The 21,120-nt window shown below is 42.2% G+C and overlaps 1 protein-coding gene across 3 annotated transcripts in view; it reads right to left on the minus strand.

The window, feature by feature from the left end:
• Positions 1 to 20,341, minus strand: part of fhod3a (formin homology 2 domain containing 3a) — a 70,804-nt gene extending 50,463 nt beyond the window's left edge. For 2 of the 3 annotated variants that reach the window (XM_078176005.1, XM_078176004.1), the window contains exons 1-3: positions 19,773 to 20,341; positions 12,539 to 12,648; positions 7,048 to 7,115 (exon numbers count right to left, since the gene is read on the minus strand). In XM_078176005.1, the coding sequence (XP_078032131.1) occupies positions 7,048 to 7,115; positions 12,539 to 12,648; positions 19,773 to 19,937 (343 nt within the window). In that variant the 5' untranslated portion in view covers positions 19,938 to 20,341. The remainder of the gene's footprint in view (positions 1 to 7,047; positions 7,116 to 12,538; positions 12,649 to 19,772) is intronic. The other variant, XM_078176006.1, reaches the window with a different exon arrangement.
• Between the last annotated feature and the right edge of the window lie 779 nt (positions 20,342 to 21,120).

Genomic DNA, 21,120 nt, shown 5'->3' on the forward strand with positions numbered 1-21,120 from the left:
CATTTCTTGCACTACCTTTCAACATTAATCCTTCCAGTTATCCTCTGTCTCCCTAAATCGACCTTTTTCACACCTCTCGCTTCCTGTAACTGTGAATAGAGGTTCAGCACTGTGTTGCCTTCCCGCATGTTTCTGTGCTGTCAACACTTTCTAAAGATAACACCTCCATTTCACCCCCACCCCTGAACCACCTCACTCCACCAGTAAGCTATGATCTACAATAACTCTGCTGCAACGTCTTCTGCTAAAATTAACCCCTAAACAAGGGTTTCTGATTGGCACCCTGAAGGGACTGCAGAGCAAGGGATCATCTGAGAGAGGGAAGGAAATATAGGGAACAATGTGCACGAGTAGAAAATGAGACACAAGATCAAATGGAAGAGAGACATAAAAGTAGACGTGCACTGCACAATGATTTGGATCAGGTCGAACCTTGTTCAACCTTAAGCTGAGGACACTCAGGACACCTGAGAAAAACATTCCTGTTAAACTGACCCCAATCTTGTGGTGGGGGCAATGCAGTGAGTACTGTGAAGAGCTGGATCATTAAAGTGCCAAGAAGGCCTCTCCAGTACAGACACATTGCCTGCAGAGTATTGCTTACACCAGCAGACAAAGTCACTGCTTTGCTGACCATGCCAGTATGTACTCCTTTTCATATACAACAGAAAAACTCATTAAGTAACACACATTATCACAGCCTCACTCACACACACACACACACACACACACACACACACATCACAGAGCATCCTTAATCCAGAGTTGGCAAGCCTGAAAGTAATTTGATCTTTCCGTTAGCAGTGATGCCAAGAAATGCCAAGGAGAGCTGTATTTCTCATCGTAATACTCCTTCTCATAACCTTCTGGCCCTGAAAGAAGATCAATGAACAACTGCAGAAGTTCACAAACCCTAAGATCTCCCTATTGTTTGACCTTAATACAATCAAATCCTGATCCTTGTCAATCAAACCTGAAAGCTGATGAGGACAGCAAGATTAGGAAAATCTGTGAGTAATTGATCCTTTCCTGCATTTCAATCACATAAACCAAATAATTATCATGCATGTGGCAAAGTCAGCCATCAGTGTACTCAATTCAAAGCCATGCAATCCTACTGCACTGAGCAACTGTATGTGAGTCACAGATACTTGATTCCACAAGCAATTTGCATCCTTGATTGTGACTTTTCATTTAGCGGATGATATGCTGACCACTACTCAGACGATTTGAAAGTCAAGTCCCTGAGGGATTAGAGAGCGTTAAACTGGCAGATGAGCGGATCGCTGAACTGACTCAATGAAACAATGATGAGAGGGGGTGGAAAATGGTCAGTAGATCTCTAAAGTGAATGGATCGCTGATTATACATCTGCCTAATGCAGCAGTATTACAAAGTGCCACTCCAGAGTATCAACTACAGTCAGGATCTGGTTGCTGCTCAGCATCTGTGCCACGCTGAATGAAATCTGGATTGCGGGCAATATGGTGAGCAAACTCTCTCATCAGGCCTTGGCACCCGCAAACTTCAACTCATGCCCTTCAAAAGGCATTGCATCTCATATGGTGATGATACAGCCTTTTCTCCAATAAAAAGTTCTGTTCTTGTAAGTTGTTTTTCAAATTATGCTGGTGTAAGGAAATATAGCCCAGCCGTGCTTTTTTTTTTCAAGCCAATATGAGGCATGGGAAGATCCCTCATAAGAACTTGTTTGCGTGGGTGTGTACATCCCATGTGCATGAGTGTGAGAGAAAGATTTAGCTTTCAGCACTTCACACTAAATTAACTCAGCTGTTTCTACAGGATGCATGTGCATTTACAGTACAGGCCAAAAGTTTGGACACACCTTCTCATTCAATGCGTTTTCTTTATTTTCATGACTATTTACATTGTAGATTCTCACTGAAGGCATCAAAACTATGAATGAACACATGTGGAGTTATGTACTTAACAAAAAAAGGTGAAATAACTGAAAACATGTTTTATATTCTAGTTTCTTCAAAATAGCCACCCTTTGCTCTGATTACTGCTTTGCACACTCTTGGCATTCTCTCCATGAGCTTCAAGAGGTAGTCACCTGAAATGGTTTTCCAACAGTCTTGAAGGAGTTCCCAGAGGTGTTTAGCACTTGTTGGCCCCTTTGCCTTCACTCTGCGGTCCAGCTCACCCCAAACCATCTCGATTGGGTTCAGGTCCAGTGACTGTGGAGGCCAGGTCATCTGCCACAGCACTCCATCACTCTCCTTCTTGGTCAAATAGCCCTTACACAGCCTGGAGGTGTGTTTGGGGTCATTGTCCTGTTGAAAAATAAATGATCGTCCAACTAAACGCAAACCGGATGGGATGGCATGTCGCTGCAGGATGCTGTGGTAGCCATGCTGGTTCAGTGTGCCTTCAATTTTGAATAAATCCCCAACAGTGTCACCAGCAAAACACCCCCACACCATCACACCTCCCCCTCCATGCTTCACAGTGGGAACCAGGCATGTGGAATCCATCCGTTCACCTTTTCTGCGTCTCACAAAGACACGGCGGTTGGAACCAAAGATCTCAAATTTGGACTCATCAGACCAAAGCACAGATTTCCACTGGTCTAATGTCCATTCCTTGTGTTTCTTGGCCCAAACAAATCTCTTCTGCTTGTTGCCTCTCCTTAGCAGTGGTTTCATAGCAGCTATTTGACCATGAAGGCCTGATTCACGCAGTCTCCTCTTAACAGTTGTTCTAGAGATGGGTCTGCTGCTAGAACTCTGTGTGGCATTCATCTGGTCTCTGATCTGAGCTGCTGTTAACTTGCCATTTCTGAGGCTGGTGACTCGGATGAACTTATCCTCAGAAGCAGAGGTGACTCTTGGTCTTCCTTTCCTGGGTCGGTCCTCATGTGTGCCAGTTTCGTTGTAGCGCTTGATGGTTTTTGCGACTCCACTTGGGGACACATTTAAAGTTTTTCGTTTTTCTTTAGTTAGCTGATTGGTTCTTGCCATAATATGAATTTTAACAGTTGTCCAATAGGGCTGTCGGCTGTGTATTAACCTGACTTCTGCACAACACAACTGATGGTCCCAACCCCATTGATAAAGCAAGAAATTCCACTAATTAACCCTGATAAGGCACACCTGTGAAGTGGAAACCATTTCAGGTGACTACCTCTTGAAGCTCATCCAGAGAATGCCAAGAGTGTGCAAAGCAGTAATCAGAGCAAAGGGTGGCTATTTTGAAGAAACTAGAATATAAAACATGTTTTCAGTTATTTCACCTTTTTTTGTTAAGTACATAACTCCACATGTGTTCATTCATAGTTTTGATGCCTTCAGTGAGAATCTACAATGTAAATAGTCATGAAAACAAAGAAAACGCATTGAATGAGAAGGTGTGTCCAAACTTTTGGCCTGTACTGTATATATATTTGCATCTATATGGAACAGACAGGAGTGAAAGTGTAAGACAGACACAATAATCGAGGGACTGAGGTAACTTTTTGCCCACTGGCAACATTGGTAAACTATCTTCATTGAAAAAAACAGAACATTTGCAACATTTCTCTATTTCACTGAACACTTTCCAAAAAATGCAACAGGTCAAAACAAGCTATAAAACTAAAAGCATCTCTTATGCCATGGAACTGGAAATACTAAAATACATAAAGAGGTAAGAGGTTGTGTTTTTCAATTAGTTCCACCACGGCTATATTCAAACATTCAAAGCACCCAAACACTCATCATCTCAGTGATTGGACCATCTGGGTGATGCTGTCAAATGTGCATTTGCATTTTGTACATGTTTCCATTCACAGACCCTTCAACAGTGGAGCAACCCCGACACACCATCCTCATCTTACACACAACTCTTTTAGTTGCTGCTGTAGCTGACCCGGGACCTGTAGATGGGTCTTAAAGCTTCAGGATTTCATTTGTGCTCACCATAGTGTGGCTACCCCATTGTACACAACCTCTGTATGAATGGGACAGCTGGCAGAATGGGATCATAGTGTGTCCTTTTGACAATGTGTTATGTGTGCAACCCACAGCAGGAGATTTGAAAAGTAGCTGCTAGCAGTTGGCAGCTAACCCAAAGAAGAACAGCATCCGAAAATGTCCACAAACTGGGAAAACAATAAGGTCCTTTAGCTCAGCCGCCATATAACAGGGAATTATTGTTATTGCCATGTTGTGTCGTTGTTATTGTTTAGAAAGTGCTGACAATGTGTATGTTTTATGTCACACTACAGGCCAACGCTACTGTGTCACGTCACACCTGTCACGCTTGTTTCGATTATGCGATGCTGGCATGCTGTCTATTACACAAAGGAGCAGAATGATGCCGCCGCTGTTCCGTTCTGTGTAAAAATGAAAAGGCGGCATGAAGACGGGACTTAGTAACCTACATAGCCCTATGATGCGATCTCTGTGTAAAAAGGCCTAGTGACTCACACGACCCGCTTGTTGTGCTAACCTCAGCATATGTTATTGACAGTGCACGGCTAAAAGTTTCCGGGTGGAACTTGCACTTGTGAACTTTGGTTCCACCTTACGTGCATCAGTTTTCAAATAAACACAAGAAGTTTGTGCTCTAGAGAAAGGATCAGCACTCAGTGAATAACCTCGTAAGCCCTATGATAAGCTATTATGGCAAGGCTCAACTATACAGACCAGTGAGCAGTGATAACTAACATGTCTTTGGGGTTATCGGGTGGGAACCTCCTTTCACCAGTGTTTCGTCTAGTTGGTCCCACGACACCTCCAGGAGGCTAGACAGTGATCTCTGGCGTCCCAGAGACACTCCCCTAATGCCAGGTCTCACTGCTCCCCGCACCAACCCAATAACCTCCTTTACCTTACTTATGCATGGCTTTCTCAGCCCAAACAGCACCGCCACCTTCAACCAAACCCAGTATACACATTGTGTATTCTGTATGCAGTTGCATACATCAGACCGTGACCACCAGACCGTGGTCAGGTTTTCCCATCCCAGTAACAGCTTGTCTGTGGGATTGAAGAGCTCCCTCCTTCTAAAAAAGACAGGAGCCATATGTCCATGGGTATCTACTGAAGAAGGGGTTAATATTGAGCATGTTTGCGAGTTCATGTGTCTAAGATTGGGTGAATGCAAACTGCTTTTTACGGCATATTGCAAAAATATCTCTTATAGCTAACTCGGCTTCTTCTCCGGAGCCTTTGTGCTCCACTGTCTCACAGAATAACTCATACCGCAGCGGTGCCTGGACAGTGTGACGTGTGTGGTTGTGCTGCTGCCGTGGTCCTGCCAGATGCCTCCTGCTGCTGCTGCCATCATTAGTCATTAGTCATACTTCTACTGTTATTATACACATATGACTATTGTCACACAAGTATACTGTCAGATATTAATACATACTTTCAACATATTGTACCACAGTAGCCAGAACTATAACTATAATATTATTACTTTCATTAATGTTGTTGTAAGCTACTGTCATTACCTGCATCTCTCTCTCTCTCTCTCTCTCTCTCTCTCTCTCTCTCTGTCTCATTGTGTCATATGGATTACTGTTAATTTATTATGCTGATCTGTTCTGTACGACATCTATTGCACGTCTGTCCGTCCTGGAAGAGGGATCCCTCCTCAGTTGCTCTTCCTGAGGTTTCTACCGTTTTTTTTTCCCCGTTAAAGGTTTTTTTTTTGGGGAGTTTTTCCTTATCCGCTGTGAGGGTCTTAAGGACAGAGGGATGTCGTATGCTGTAAAGCCCTGTGAGGCAAATTGTGATTTGTGATATTGGGCTTTATAAATAAAATTGAAATTGAATAGCCTTGGCTTGTATGATAATTTCATTCATTTCAGGCTTACATATAAAATATGTAGCTCACATCCTGAATTGAGAAACCAATGATTTTTCTGTATGTGCACATTTTCTCCCCTAGACACCATTAGTCCAACAGTGACCTTTCACCTCATCACCTTCTCAACCAATCCAAGGCACTGATTCTAGGATCCAGAATTAGCACTGCTATCACTGGCATGGAGAATGTTGGCCATGCAGACAAGTCATGGAGGGAAGAAGTGAGCACAGGTTCAGGGGAAAGAGAGAATGAAAGTGTGGGGTGATATATAGAGAGGGAGTTACAGATGGAAAAGGAATACATTGGTTACATTGCATTGGTATAGGACTGGGCTATTCAGATTTTATGCATCTGGTGGTGAGCTCCTCATACCATATGTTTTCCTAAAATTAAATTAGAATGGCAGTATATTGCTTTGCTATCACAATATATCGCAGTAGATTGAATTGTAACACCTATATCTTGAACCATATCTGTCGCCAAATTCTTGCCGATACACCGTACTAATAAGAAAACAGACACCAAAACCATGCATGTGTTCTCAGTTGATTATTTTTTGTTAACATAGACCGACTGTACATTAAATGATAAGCCAGTAGGCAAGAAATAAGATCTCAGACGAGAAAATAAAGTGTTGTAGAGGCTGAGATGCTAAATTATGAATTGTTTTAAATTATCATCTTCTATCATCCCTCCCTTGTTAATTTCTCATTCATTTCTTTCCTCCTATTCTTATCATAACAAATTGCTGCTATCTTTTTCTTAAAGATTCTTCAACTCCCTCAGTCTGTCTCTTCCACTCTCCTCCTCTCCACCATTACAAACTGGGAAAACTTAAAGTGCTTCACACCATGAAGACTTCACCAGCCCCAGATGTGAAAAAAACTGCACTCACATTTACAGCCACATAGAAAGCTTACTTTCACTTTTCTCTCTCCAAACTGTGTAAAAGCTCCCATCTGTTTAATGCAGAATACTGACATGATCACAATACCACGTTGAATTCGGAGAGATTTCACATACCAGTCAAACCTGCCTCTGAGTGGGAGGTCTCAGGTCTGACCCCAGCATGGACCACGTGTAAACCCCTGGACGACCATCTAAGCATGTAGTACAACGTGTTCTTAGGGCTTGCTGATGTATCTGACAGGGCGTGTGTGTGTGTGTGTGTGTGTGTCCGGGGGGAAACTTGTGTTAAACACATACATAAACATGTCACACAGCACTCACCGATGCAGGCGTGTACACGGACGGTCAGCTGGGTCCGAAGAATAACACTGTGCTTCTTCCCTCTGGACCTGAAAACGAAAGAAGCCAAATTGTCTTCATGAATGAAAGCAACACAGTGTCTAGTTTCTGCACAATAATTTCACTTACAGCCAAACCTAAAAAAACTTGTTTCATGTACTTTCTAGAATTAAGTGTAATTTTGTTGGCATTAGTGGAGTGATCTGTCTTGACTGTAGAGTAGAACATCCTGCAACAATTGAAACGGCTACTGTACTGTTGGCTACTGCTTTCAAGGTCAAGGTCAAGGTCAAATTTATTTATATAGCACATTTAAAACAACCGAGGTTTGCCAAAGTGCTGTACAATCTAGAAAGCACTAAAGTTTTTTTATGAGTGTCAAGAAAATGACATTTTTAAGACAAAATATGAGGTGAGGACGAGTGACATTTTTGTAATGCAGAGGCACCTGGCCTGACGGGAATAGTGCAGACAAACATTGACCTGCATTGGATTTGTACCCCTATACTGATACACATCTGGGCCCTGAGGACCGACAGCAAAAGTGCAGGAGCAGACACAACACATCCCTCCACATACCATCCTGCCATCACACATTCAGCATATTTCCAGTGGGAAAACAAAATGAGCACACACACAAACACAAAGGTAAAATATGATGGTATTTTGAGAGCAAATCAAACTCACTCCTGACCTCAGTTATCCTCCGATCTGCAGGATCTAATCACTGACTTCCATCACTAACATGCTGATATGGCGTCCAATCCAAGCAGGGAAAGCCCTGCTCTGATAACACACACTGCTGCAATACAGCCATAATGCATTGCATGTAGTAAGGATAACACACACCCAAACAAGAGACCAGCTGGTCTTCTATCCTTCTGTTAAGCTCTGTTATCAGCTTTGCTTGGAAATAGAGCAAAATGTTAACATGATCTGTTGAGATACTGATAAAACTGTTTTTCTTGCAAATTCATTTTTATTGCTGTACCTGTCTGATAATGTCTTGTGTGAGAATGACAGTCAGGAGAAGAATTAAACTCAAGATGCAACCATTGGATTGAGAGTATAAAAGACTCAACATATATAATTTCTAACTGTGAGGATAAAAAAATGTTAGTAAGACGGATGGGAGTGATACGATTATTGTATTTTTAGATTTTTAGCTTTTAAATCACTATTTTAATACATCCTGAATTATACAAAAACAGCTCAAATGGCTCGGAGGGACTCTGGCTACAGTGCGTTATAATCTACAGCAATTTCCTCCCAATTTTTTAATTCACTTTTCTTTAGTGAACGCATACTCTGAGCTGTCCTCGTCACCAGAGGCCCTTGTTTACCGTCAACTGTGGTGAGCAGCGTCCTGCCGCAGCTGGAATCACACCACATTTTTGAAGCATAAATTGTGGGTGCAAATCACTGATACCAATCTACTCTTTATAACACTCTAGGCATTTTTCAGTGAATGCAATTTTTAGTTATCCAGTGCAGGTTTGTCAGTAAAAAAGCAGATTTCAAAGGGACACTTCGCCAATTTTAAAGCAGCCTTGTATTGAAACAATGTGGGTGGGATGTGTAAATGAACTGTGGATGAACCTTCAGTCCATCTAATTACTGCCTAGAATTCCTCCCAGTGGAGTGTTTTGCTGTCTCTCCTGGGCTGTTTAGACAAACATGAAGCACGCCAGGCTTTGAAGCCAATTTTTGCAGTGGCCAAACAGTGGTACTGCAATTTCAAGGGTCATCACATGATGCCATTGGGCCCAACTTTTTCCCACAGACTTACAGTGGAAAAGAAATGTCTGTAACTCAGTGGATACATTTGTTTAGGGCAAAACAACCCCTGTGAAATGACTCGTTTTACTGTCCAGATTTGAACCATTCAGTCCAATAATACTTGGAAAGTCTATAAGAGCAACAAGATTAAGTCATTTTATCCCCATTCAAGTTAGTGGAGTGTTAATTTAGAAGTCAGCTGCTTGGCCAGCAGAAGTTAGCCACTTGGCCATGCCTGGCCATGCTCGGCAGTCGTAAGCCTAATGATGTGGAAGCAGTGCCAATCATCCCGTTAATTTCATATCGCAGACATAGACCATTTATGGCTTCATGCATCACTGAGCAACTTTCATAGGAATGAACGAGGTCCCGCCTTCAATGCTGTATCCAGGTCACTTAATACATCCATGGGGCTGCTGCTTGAACATCATGTTACTGCACTGTCTACTTCTAGCTTGAAATGTTTTCAGAAACGTGTCTTAGTGCCCTGTTTAGCTGTAATAACAAGAGTTTGTGAACAGGAAATGGGCACCATATACTGTGTCTTATCTGCTATCTTTCTAGCAGTGAAAAACTTCTTTAGTGGCCATGTTTAAAGATGAGACAGAATTATTGTGAGATTAGAGAAGCTACAGCTTCAGCGAGAAAAGACAGTACACGTGACAAACAGCTATAAATACAGAACAGCACTATGACAACTGATAAATTGACACATCTAGACAATCCAAAATTCACAACCACTATGCCTTTAAGGTGTTAAAACAGCTGTCAAAAACAGCCTGACTTTAAAACACAAGTAAAATATGCAGTGTGAGGCTGAGATGTTGAGAATGATTAGTTTGTTCATTTCTGACACTATATAAATAGTGCTCTTCTGAGGAGGACAGGTTTAGTCGGAAGCATCCATCGTCAACCTCTGTGAGGGTCAAACCCAGCCCAACCTGTGATTCATTTCCTACTGTCAGTGCAGTGTGACCTTGGTAAAAGCCAAGTTTGATAGGATGACAGACAGGCCTGTCCAATCAGACCGGCTCCCCAAGATCTCACCCACTTCAAAAAACACACACGCCTCTATACACCTGTCCTTCATCTGTCACATGGCTTGCCAGGGGCACAATAAAAACACACACAGGGACAAACAAATAAATGTACACATGGAAACCACCATACAGAAAAAGACACAGATAACAACCTGGCTCTGTGGGTCTGCCATCACTTATCATGATTCCACTGCCCCCCTGGTCTCCAAACAGATCAACATACCACAACTTTTCACAAACACACACACACACACACACACACTTACATACACAGCCAGCTGCCATCTCTGTGTATTTGTCAGAGCTCCACATGACAATGCTTTGTCACCAATGTTGGAGACAACAGCTGAGAACAAAATGCATTTCTGAAGTTGTGACTCAGCCCTCTCAGCAGCAGCACTGAACACAATGTATCTCCTGTTTTTATACTGGGAACCTACTAATTCTCTACTGACAATGTTACTGTACACCAGTTTGTATACAGCTTAGTAACTAAGGTGACAACAGCTGGCCAGCTAGTTATGAAGCAACACAGATTTATTGTGAAACCACTGGATTTACACAACAGTTACACAGATAGTAAATATGCATGCATAGTCACTTATAAGCTACGGTAAAACTACTTATTTGTCTGCTAATTGTAAAGTTCAGTATCGCTAATTCAACTGGAAGCTGGCTAGTTTCCCAGTGGCCACTTGTGATACTGCAGCGAAAAAATCCCCTGCATTCCGAAAAGCATTTTCCCCATAGGCCGAGAGAGTTTTTTAAATCTCTGACACCATCATAATGTAAAGTCTATGAGGCAGGTGGGACCTCACAGGCAGGGCCAGTGGGAGAAAGTTTACACTGCGTATTCAGTGTGCAGCATACCACGGAAATACACCCAGATGCTGGAAACTTCTTTTGGCATATGCTCCAAGTGAGCAACGCCATTGGAATGAAAAGGTGCCATCTTGGCATTTTCAGTGGCTAGATAAGTGTGTAGAGTGCAGGAATGAGTCCTAAAATCTGGAAATGAGTTAGCATGTCAGCAATCATGGTTCCCTGGTCCCAAAGTCAGTGTTTTTTTTAAATGTGTTTTTAATTAGGTGCCTGAAATAAGCTTAAGAGGCTTTCACATTTTGTTCTACAACATAAAATACGTCAGTGAAGCTTTTGTATCTCTTAAAAAAAGGTGATTGCTAATAAGTGACTACAGAGCATCACGCCGCGCTGCACCGCGCCAAACAAGGCTTTACAGTTTGGTTTTGGTGGTGACGTTAGGTCATGCGACTGCATTGTTGCTTGTTTATAGCCTAATGTTAGCTTTTAACTTCTGGCGATGGCATTTTGGCCTCAATAATTATCAGAAAGTGGTGTTAATTTGTGATTATCTTGCTGAACAAATGTTTGTTTGCCACAGAGCTTATTTTCTGCAGTAATCCAAAATCTAATGGAAAAATCCCATAGGCTTTTTGACGAGGTAAACAGTGCTATGCTAACTTCCACATCTGCCTGCAGAAAAATGCCATTCCTGGGGCACTCTATTATAAATCTATTGGTTCGCCATAGCACTGAGAAGATAACTTTAACTTGTGTCACCATAACATAATTTTGGAAACAAATGCAGGCATGTTATTTGGTAATTTATTTTCAGTAACTGTATAACGCCTCTGTCTTTTTTATATGGTTCCCCTGTTGAATCTTACTCTTTGTAGCCTTGTGTTGTATAGCCAGGTTTTCTCAGCATTTTAACACTATAGCAGAGGCTAGTTACCTGGGCTGAAATAAAGACCACTTCAATTAACAGTATAAAAAAGTAGTTCACTTTTCTGAAATAAACAAATAACCTTTAGTTATTTAGTAAGGACGAGGGTATGTTTGAAACACTATGCTGTAACTAGGTGTGGATAACACATGATGACACATGATGATACATCAGGCTGGCAAGCTACTTATCATTATATAGAAAACCTCAAACATGTTGAAATTACAGTATATTTTGCAGATTTTTTTTACAGCACAAAGAGCTGACTTATCATACAAATGACATGATTATTGCACATCTGGCAACACAAAAGTGCTATTTCACACTGAAAAGGCCAAATTTTTGCGGATCTTGTTTAGGCCACAATCTACTAACTAAATTAACACAAGGCATGTCAGGATCTAGTTTGCTCACCACGACTGCCACACAGTTTTCTAGGGGGAAATCTTCAGCCCTAGCAGCAGATATTTATTTTCCATTTCTCTTGTTAACCCAAAGACAGACACCAGCATAACTTTGCTGCTGGGAGGTATGAGAAACTGGGAATACTTCATGACAGTGCTTTTACTTTTTGCTTTACAAAGTGATTATGCTGTGTCGGAGTTGACAGGTTTGTGATCTGTGAAATTTTGTTGCAAACAAGATCAGAATATCAATTATTATAAAAACACAGTCAGAGAGCCGTAGCTATGGAAGGGAGGGCACATCTGTCCCGCTTTCCAGAGAGCTTCATACTTTCCATGAACTTGTGCTTCCAAGAAATCCATATCCAGCAGCTTGTGATGCTTCCAATTTATAAGAATGCATAAAACTTAGAGAAGATATTTGAGTGTGTGTAGGAGAGAAGGGTGAAGAGTGTCAGTCTATATGTCTTGTTTTAAAAGATATGAATGTGAATCGGTCTTACCCTGTGTCATCCTGCTGGAAGCCCTCCAGTTCGTCCTTTTGCTCGGCCAGAGAGGACTCCAGATCCAGATAGGTGCCATTGTGGGAGAGCTGCAGCGTGCAGTCGTCAAGCTATGGAAAAGAATGAAAAAAATCTTTAATGAATGAAATGGACCTGAACTGAGATACTGGAATGGATTTAACTGCATTGAACGAAATGAAAAATTGGCATTCATACCCAAATTAGGGATGGAAAATTCGATTGAGCACTTGGACATAGAGGGTGGCATGTGAAACCTCCCTGGGCATGCTATGATGTACGTACATGAACCACCCACAGGAATGACATTGGACCCTGGGCCCATTATTTTTTAATGCACGCTCACTATGTCGCTGCATGTGTTTTACACCCTTTTTTGAAACAATCTGAGCCTGTAAAATAAAGCCAGTTTACGGGGCAAAGACTTCAACATGAATGTGTACAGTGATCCGTGAAAAGTGGGAGAGCCATATGTGTTGCTGCTCTGCTTTTAGCATTACAAAGCTGTTAAAGGAATTAACTAGTAGAGACGTAGCAATAAAGGCTGCAGAACATGAAACCAAAGCTGGAGGCATACAAAGAGGAAGGAGGAGAGATTTTAGTGCATTTGAATGTCAACTGTAAGTGAATAACACTCAAATATAATTTAAAAAATGTGCACAATATGAAGCTGCAATCACAGTCATTCCCACTTACTTAATCCAAGTAAGTAAATACAGAAATACAGAAGCTTGCAAAGTGCACTGAATGTGCTAATTCTGGCAGTGCATGTACACATTTATGCACATGACAGATTCTGTTTTTCACCTCTCCAGAGCAGACCAATCCTGCACCCATGCCTTCTGTGACTGCATGATCTAAGGTAGCACTGCAGAGTAGCCTACGTCAGAACTGATTGGCTGTGCTGTGTAACGAGAAACTCTGCTGACTTTGAGACCAGGTGCACTGTAATATATCTGCACGCCACTGGCATTGATGTTTATGGGTACAGTCACAAGTTAATAGCAGGTGCACGCAGCCATCCCAGCTACAACGCATAAAAAGTAACATACATCATTGTGTTGCTGTGACAATATGAGCTTTACAAGTAATTGTGAAAAGTATGACTAGGTAAATGAGATCAGAGTCATGAGTTGCATTAGCAGTTAGCACCTCTGTAGTATCTATAGGTCGAACCTAGCCTCTGGTGTGCTGCCAAACGCCCCTTGGCTGTTCGGGGCGAGCAGCATGACGACACTCCCTGACCAGCGGAGACCGCAGATCACAAGACCTGCTGCTGCTCTCTGTCTGTCCCTCCTTCTCACTGGGAAACAGAGAGACGGACTGTCGGATGGACTCATAGCATAAATATAACCTTGCTATATTTACTCAGCACTGAGGCAGCATGCACTCAGGAGCTCAAGGGTGGGTGTGTCCGCAGGGGCTGGGAGTTAAAGGGGGAGGCACTGCCAAGGCCAAAGTGTTGCAAAGGAGAAGCTGATAGCCATCCATGTTGCAATGAACTCTGCAGAGCTATGCCAACCTATCAGAAAGTATTTGAGCAATCCAAGCTCAGAGCAGGGAATCATGCGCTGGGAGAAAATGAGGTGACTCTGGGTTCTGCTCCAGTTTCCCCTCACCCCCTCACAACAACATTAATCCTTGTGTGCCAAATGGCTAATCCGTATAGCAAAACACACAGTTCTCGGACACGTCCCCTGTTGAAATTTAGTCAGTTAGGTAAAAGTAAATCCTGTCATAGCCACATTCTCCAAGGTAGACCCCTCTGATATGGTATAGGCAGGAAAAAAACTAGGGAAGAGCCTAAAAAAATTGTGGCTGACAGCTATGTAAAAAGACAGTAAGAGGACCTTGAGTGGACTTTCCCTTTATTAAGCTAAATGCTAACCTTACAATAGCAAGGTACTTACAGTGACAACATGCTGATGTTTAGCAGGTGTAATGTTTACCAAGTTCACCAGCTTACCTTTCTCTGCTAGCATGCTAACAATTAGCACTAAACACATGGTAGGGGAGACCGGGGATGGTTGTACCACAGATTTATAATAGTACCTAGACACTGGATGCTAAGATGGTACCTATTTGTTGTTCGTCTGGCGTACACGGTAAAAAGTTTCTAGCCTCAGGTTTATTTCCACAGTATGCAGCCCACTGAATATGTGCAGTAGTGTTTCTCCTCCTGGCACCGCCTGTGAGTTCCTGCTCTGCTTATAGCCTTCATATTGTGATGATGTCACAGATTTTTATATTGTGTTTCTTGGGTCAACAAAGTTTTACAAATATAAAACCTCCATGGATCAATCAATCAATTTCAATCAATTTTATTTATAAAGCCCAATATCACAAATCACAATTTGCCTCACAGGGCTTTACAGCATACGACATCCCTCTGTCCTTAGGACCCTCGCAGCGGGAAGGAAGGAAAAACTCCCCCCAAAAAAACCTTTAACGGGGATCAAACAGATCAAAAATTCATAATAGAGAGAGTCATAATTGACCTTGTTAGCAGTTCAAGGTGTCCTGTCAACAGTTTTACTGATGTCTCTTTTACAATAGTGTCAAGTGTCACATTAAAAGCTTTTACTGTAAGTAGTTGGTATCACATTGAACGTGCTGGTTTAAACAAGCTCCAAGATACAGACAGAAATGTCAAAAATGTTAGAACCATCCCCGTCTCCCTGATGGAAATGTCAGTTTTTCTGGTATTTTGTCACAAACCAAAGCATCGGACAAACTGAAATTTTTACCTGATATATGAAAATTCAAGGGATTACCACAGTTGTTACAGCTCGTCCTAAGGAGTACATTACTATGTGCCAAATATCAATCCAAATTCTTGTGATGTATCCAATAGTTGATGAGATATTTCAATCTGGCCTAAAGTGGTGGACCAACCGCTAAACCAGCTTTGCCATCCCTAGAACCCGCTTGGCTGCTAACACAGCTGAAATAAATCCACTAATCAAATATTTTACGGGCCATTTTTGTAGTCTAACCCCAATATACCAGCTGTTGAACCCTAGTGCAATGCTATTCTTAATCAAACTTTTCGTGAGATTTGGTGGTTGAAGTTTAATGAAGTACTCCTTCTTTTGATTAAGGAGACAGGGGTTGAGGATGGGGGGGTTAATCATGCCCTGTCCCACTGCCCCACTTTTTATGTAGGAAGAAGACAAAAGCATTTCTTGTGCCCAATCCATTTGCATTATTCAGCAGTTTTTTTCAATATTCCACATATACATTACTGTCTTGTCCTTGAATGAGGCTTTGTTTATGTCTCTGAAAATCCCTCATTCTGTCTCACACATGTCCCAAGATGGAGTCCCACCACCGCTAATACCTCCAGCTTCAGCTCCAGCTCCCTGCTTTCCTTTGCTGCTCCGCTTTATCTACACACATTACTCAATCATACAAATACTGCTTGGACAGCGAGAAGTGAGTCTGTAACACAATACGTTAACAGCCCGCCGTCCAAAGGGTGTCTCTTTCCTAAAACACTCTGCTTGGGTAATAGTAGTAATAACATAACAAAACACATCATGCTGGACGGAGCCGGCAGAGAAGTGGCTCCAGAAGGAACCGCAAGCTCTTCACACTCAAGGCTCCGGGACAAGCCAGGGAAACACTTAGTGGCTAGTATACTTTACACTCATTTAATCAAATTCTCCCAGAAGAGCAAAGCAGAGAGAGAAAGAAGTGGGGGTAGTGGAGTAATTACTTCCACATTAAAACAACACCAAGCCTGCTGGCGGGTTGACACTTAACAATACCCTTACATAACTTAAACGATGACTTTTTAAGAACGTTTTTATGTCAAAATCAGAGCCACTGAGGATCAGGCTCTTTGAAGAGCGTGGAGGAGGGTGTGTTCTACATGGCTATTAAATCTCCCTGTGTTGCTTTAATGGGAGCCCTTTGGTAATGAAATAAAAGTTGAGCTGTGGAGTCTGGGCTTTGTTGTTTTTGAGGTGAATAGGAGTTTTTTTGCTGAAAAACTGGCTGCTGACTGATGGTGAGGCTTCTGCATTGAGCTGAACATCAATACATCATTTTGGGGGGTGACTTGTCTAAGAGTTTAGGCTAGCTCACCGATCTGAGTTTAACATCTTTAACATTCACATGACACTTTGATTAGCTTTGTTGAGCCTAATTGATCATTTCATTTTATTTTTTACTTAAGAGGAGTCAGGTCATGTAAATTGCATATTCCATTTGGATTTTCCAAATGAGGCCTTTTACGAATATAGCGCCATTTCCTGATTAAGATTTGGGATATGCTGATATAATATGGGTTTTAGGAGCATTCCTTGAACATGTGTAGGCTACAGCACATTCTGAATATGCGTCTCGATTGGGGTTTTCACTGCAGTTTGGGACACACGGCATATTGCCTGTTTACAGCTCTGTGGCTTGTCATGGATGCATTTGTAGACAAACCATTAACCTTGGAAGTCAGAGGTCGAGGCTGGGAATGACATTACACACCTGAGTTGATTGCATTTTAAGTTGAAAAAACACAAGATGTTGTGAGCAATACCAGCTCCAGCCAAGTTAGCCATTGTTAGCAATACCAGTTGATAATGCATTACGCTGTATTTTGGGCATACAAACACTGCCAAAACATGTCCACAGAGTGAAGTTGGACAAAACGGTGTATGAGACTGTTTTAATGTGACACAAAAAAGACAATAATAAATGCTAACAAACAGTACATTACTACAGCTTTCACTACTGTTGATCCACGGAACAGCCATCTTGGATTTTAAGATTGGGGTTGGTGAGGTTCCTCCGACTTTCTGAATCAGAATCTGACTTCAGGGTTTGTTCCAGTTGAAATTTCTGAGTGGGAGCTATTCTGACTTCCCAGCGCAAATGGCAAGGCTGAAATAGAGCTGCATACCCAAAAGAAAAGCCAATGTTTCTGGTCAGAAGGAGAAACACACTGACTTTTAAATATTATGAAAGAACTGGATATCAACAGGTTTTTGGATATGCGGAAATATCACCACACCAACCCTTATTGCCTTCATTAGATAGGAAGGAAATAGACACCAAAGGGGGACGAGCCAGACAGCGAAGGGCCGCAAGTTGGACTCAAGCCTGGGCCACCGGTAAGGATTCAACCTCTGCCAGGTGAGCTACCATGGCATCCCACAACACGGTTCATATGATCCAAAACGTCTACCATTGGTGGAAAACTTTGAAAAGTCCTATCATGAGGCAAAGAAGCAAAATGGCACAAGCAGCTTCACCCATTCCACTTTTCCATATTTTGACACCACCCTATGTTAGGGGGATGTCAATGGGAATATTAATGGAATGTTCATTGTCATTAGCTATGTAAACAGCTTAGAAGGAATATTGTCTTTTTTGGGAAAAGGGCAAAAAGCGAGTTATTTTGGGCATGTAAACGTAGTCATTGTGACTCTGTGAGAATCAAAAGGAAACTTCTTTGTTTAGCAGCTTGGATAAAATGACACATCCCATGCACACAAACCAGTGATGCACTGATTTAGCCCTGGCATGTTAACCTAACTGTGTGTGTGTTTGTGTGTGTGTGCATGCATATGTTTATGTGTGTTTGTGTTCGAGTCCACAAACTGGTGCATGGTCAGAGAGGTGGAAGAGCAGAGGGAGGAAGAGGTCAGGAAAACCACGGCACCCAAAGTGAGGAGAACAAAGTGTCGCAGGGATCCAGGCCCCAACCGCAGGAATTCTGGGACAAGTGACCTATACTTTACATGCAGCCCAGCCAGCCATACACAGAGCTCTACCATCACAACATAATAATACAGTAGGCTTTTCTCAGAGAAGAGCACAGAAGGTTAGGAACAAGAAGAGAAAAAGGCGACTTAAACAAAGAAAGACTAAGAAGCTATTCAGGAGAGTGTCAAGCTCTTGCTCGCTTTGGCATTTTCCAATACACCAACTTTTCGATCTGAACAGTCTGACGGGCGAATTTGCAACAGTTCATTTTCATCCCTATAATCTAAGCACAATATCCAGTTGCCATTGCGCACACAGTCTTCCTTCTGATGTGAACAAAATTGCAAACATGAACGCAGGCTGTGCCATCTGTCTGTGTATAGGTTGTAATCATAAGCTTTTCTGTGCTGTGGGCCATTTTTCATTTGTTTTGTGGCTTTTAAAGATGGGGCAGCAAAAGATCTTTTTGGTCTGGAAAACCACTTTGCTGTTGAACGCTGGTTTGCTGTCAGGGTTGTGTGCCAGCACTGGAGCTCTCTGTTTCTCTCTATGTCTCACTTTTATTTCAATCCATCTGTTAAATGTTTTCATCTTGAATTATAAAATATCTATTTACACATTAAGAATACAAACAAGGTCTCAAAGTGTCTGCTCCACATGTTTGTGTGACTCAACCTTGTGAGTAAGGAATGTGTTGCTGTGTTTATATTTATATCTGGGCGGCTTTAAACACTGAAATTCACTAAGAACCACACACAGATACTTTTTCTCTATCCATCGTAATCTGACCAGCGCCTAAATTTGATCATCTGTGATTCAGGCTTTTCGCTGCCGGACACCAGAGCTTCCACTGACTGTCAATCACAGACAAATGAGGCAACTCAGGATATATCTGGTTGCATGGATGCCTTTGCACACCTGCCACAGTGACAGAGCACAAAAAAACAAAAATAAGACAGGATTATTCGCTTTAAGGAGGAGATTCATCTTCATTCTACCCTGCTCACCAGAGAGGCCAAAGGTTAAAGTCTGCTTCAAGTTTTTTTGGGGGGAGATCCAGTGGCACTACAGCAGAGCAAATGTACGCCAACATGGGATTAAATCAGAATATTTTAGTATAACACAAATGAAGTCCATGTGTCATGTTGCTGTGGGCTTTGAGGCAAACCTTGTCTCAGTCCCGAGGCTGGAGAGCCAGTCAGTTGTGCTTGCATGTGTTCTCAAAATAGACTGTGAATGGTGGGTATGAAAGTTTATTTGCAGCAGGCTTCAAGAGAAAAACAGCAGTCAAAACAACCTCATGTAGCCCTGATTTAAACCTGTATGTTCACAAGAATGTGTGCTTGAATCTAAACTTATGTTTCCATTAAGACTTTTATTTGTCCTTGAGTTTCTATTGATTTTATAATGTGGAATTTATCACTATAAAATTCCTGTATTCGCCATATATGACACATTCTCATAAGGCTACAAGTGTAGGGTGAGTTGTTTACCACGCTGGTAATCCTACCTTGTGCGGCGCTTTGAGGAGCCGGTGGATGCCTGCTAACTGGTTGATGAGTGGGATATCCTCCCTGAAGGTATACAGCGGTGGTCTCGTCGGTTCTGGGAAATTCGTGCTGTTGAACGGATCGGTGTCATCTAAAAACTGAACCCTGCAGACAAACGTGGCCATGGTGCATCCATGCAAGTGTCTCCGCCGAGGGGACAGCCCGGTTCAATGAGAGCTGTACCAGCTATGGCTCGGCTCGCTGTGCGCTCCTCTCCTGGTAACGACAACAAACCCGGGTCGCCAAGTGCGCTCCTGTGCGCAGCCTGTCCTCCCGCAGGACAGGGGTAGGTAGGGGAGAGGAGGTTGTGTGTTTGGAAGCCGAAAAGGTGGAACTGAGGAACCGGTCAAGGATCTTGTCTCGCCTCCTTGCTGTGGTTGTGCTCGCACTGAGCTTTTTTGGTGTGTTATTCTCGGAGAGGCAGGTGGCCAGTGATAAAGGGGAGGCGGCAGGCGGACTCCAGCTTGTTGCCGGAGAGTGAAGGATCAGCGCAGCAGCTTGGGACAGCCGGTCTGCTGTCTGTCTGTCTGAGTCCCAGTAAATCCACCCCCCACACCTCCCTCCCCCGCCTCCAATATCTATTTTCCCCTCTGCCTCATCACTCCCTCCTCCCCCTCCCTTCAGATAACTGTCTCCGGCTTAGCAGTGGCTTCCTATATGAAAATGAACTGCACTAATCATATATAAAACATAAATTCATGTGTGGAAGAATATGAACATACATATGTAATATAACGACCTAAAATGTCGTTGCAAATTTCGAGAAAAGGGAAAAATCATGAAAGCAATTATATTTCACCTTTATTGGACGTTATTGCGTCATTTAATAAATAAGCAATGTCACCAAAGGAGCTCTTAAAAGCTAAAAGTACAAAACGTTTTCTGTCAAACTCAAAGTAATACAGAGATAAAAATATTTCCTGTTAAGTTTAGTCACAAGTTTCAGTCTTGCCCAATGCTGACCTCTTGTGTCTAAAAAGTTTAACTGCAGGTATTTCTGCCAGTTAATCATTTCTACCAACCTATCTATTAATGAACCTTTTCTGAGTCTATTAAACCAACTGTTGACTAACAAGTGTACATTTAGTTACTGTACTGAAACCATTGGAGTAAACGGACTGCCACAGGCACTATCATCTTCTCTAGGAGCATTTCTGTCTTGTGTTAATGGTTTTATCTGCTGATGAGATTAAAATTATCTGAGGTTCTGAGTTGTTGATAGTGTCTCCAAACTTAAACACACTATTTAAATTTTTTTAAGTGTCCTTTTAATTTGTGTATTGTAGGCCTTAGTCTGGCAGGGTAGAT

The sequence above is a fragment of the Epinephelus lanceolatus genome, chromosome 16, assembly GCF_041903045.1.
Source record: "Epinephelus lanceolatus isolate andai-2023 chromosome 16, ASM4190304v1, whole genome shotgun sequence".
NCBI lineage: Eukaryota > Metazoa > Chordata > Actinopteri > Perciformes > Serranidae > Epinephelus > Epinephelus lanceolatus.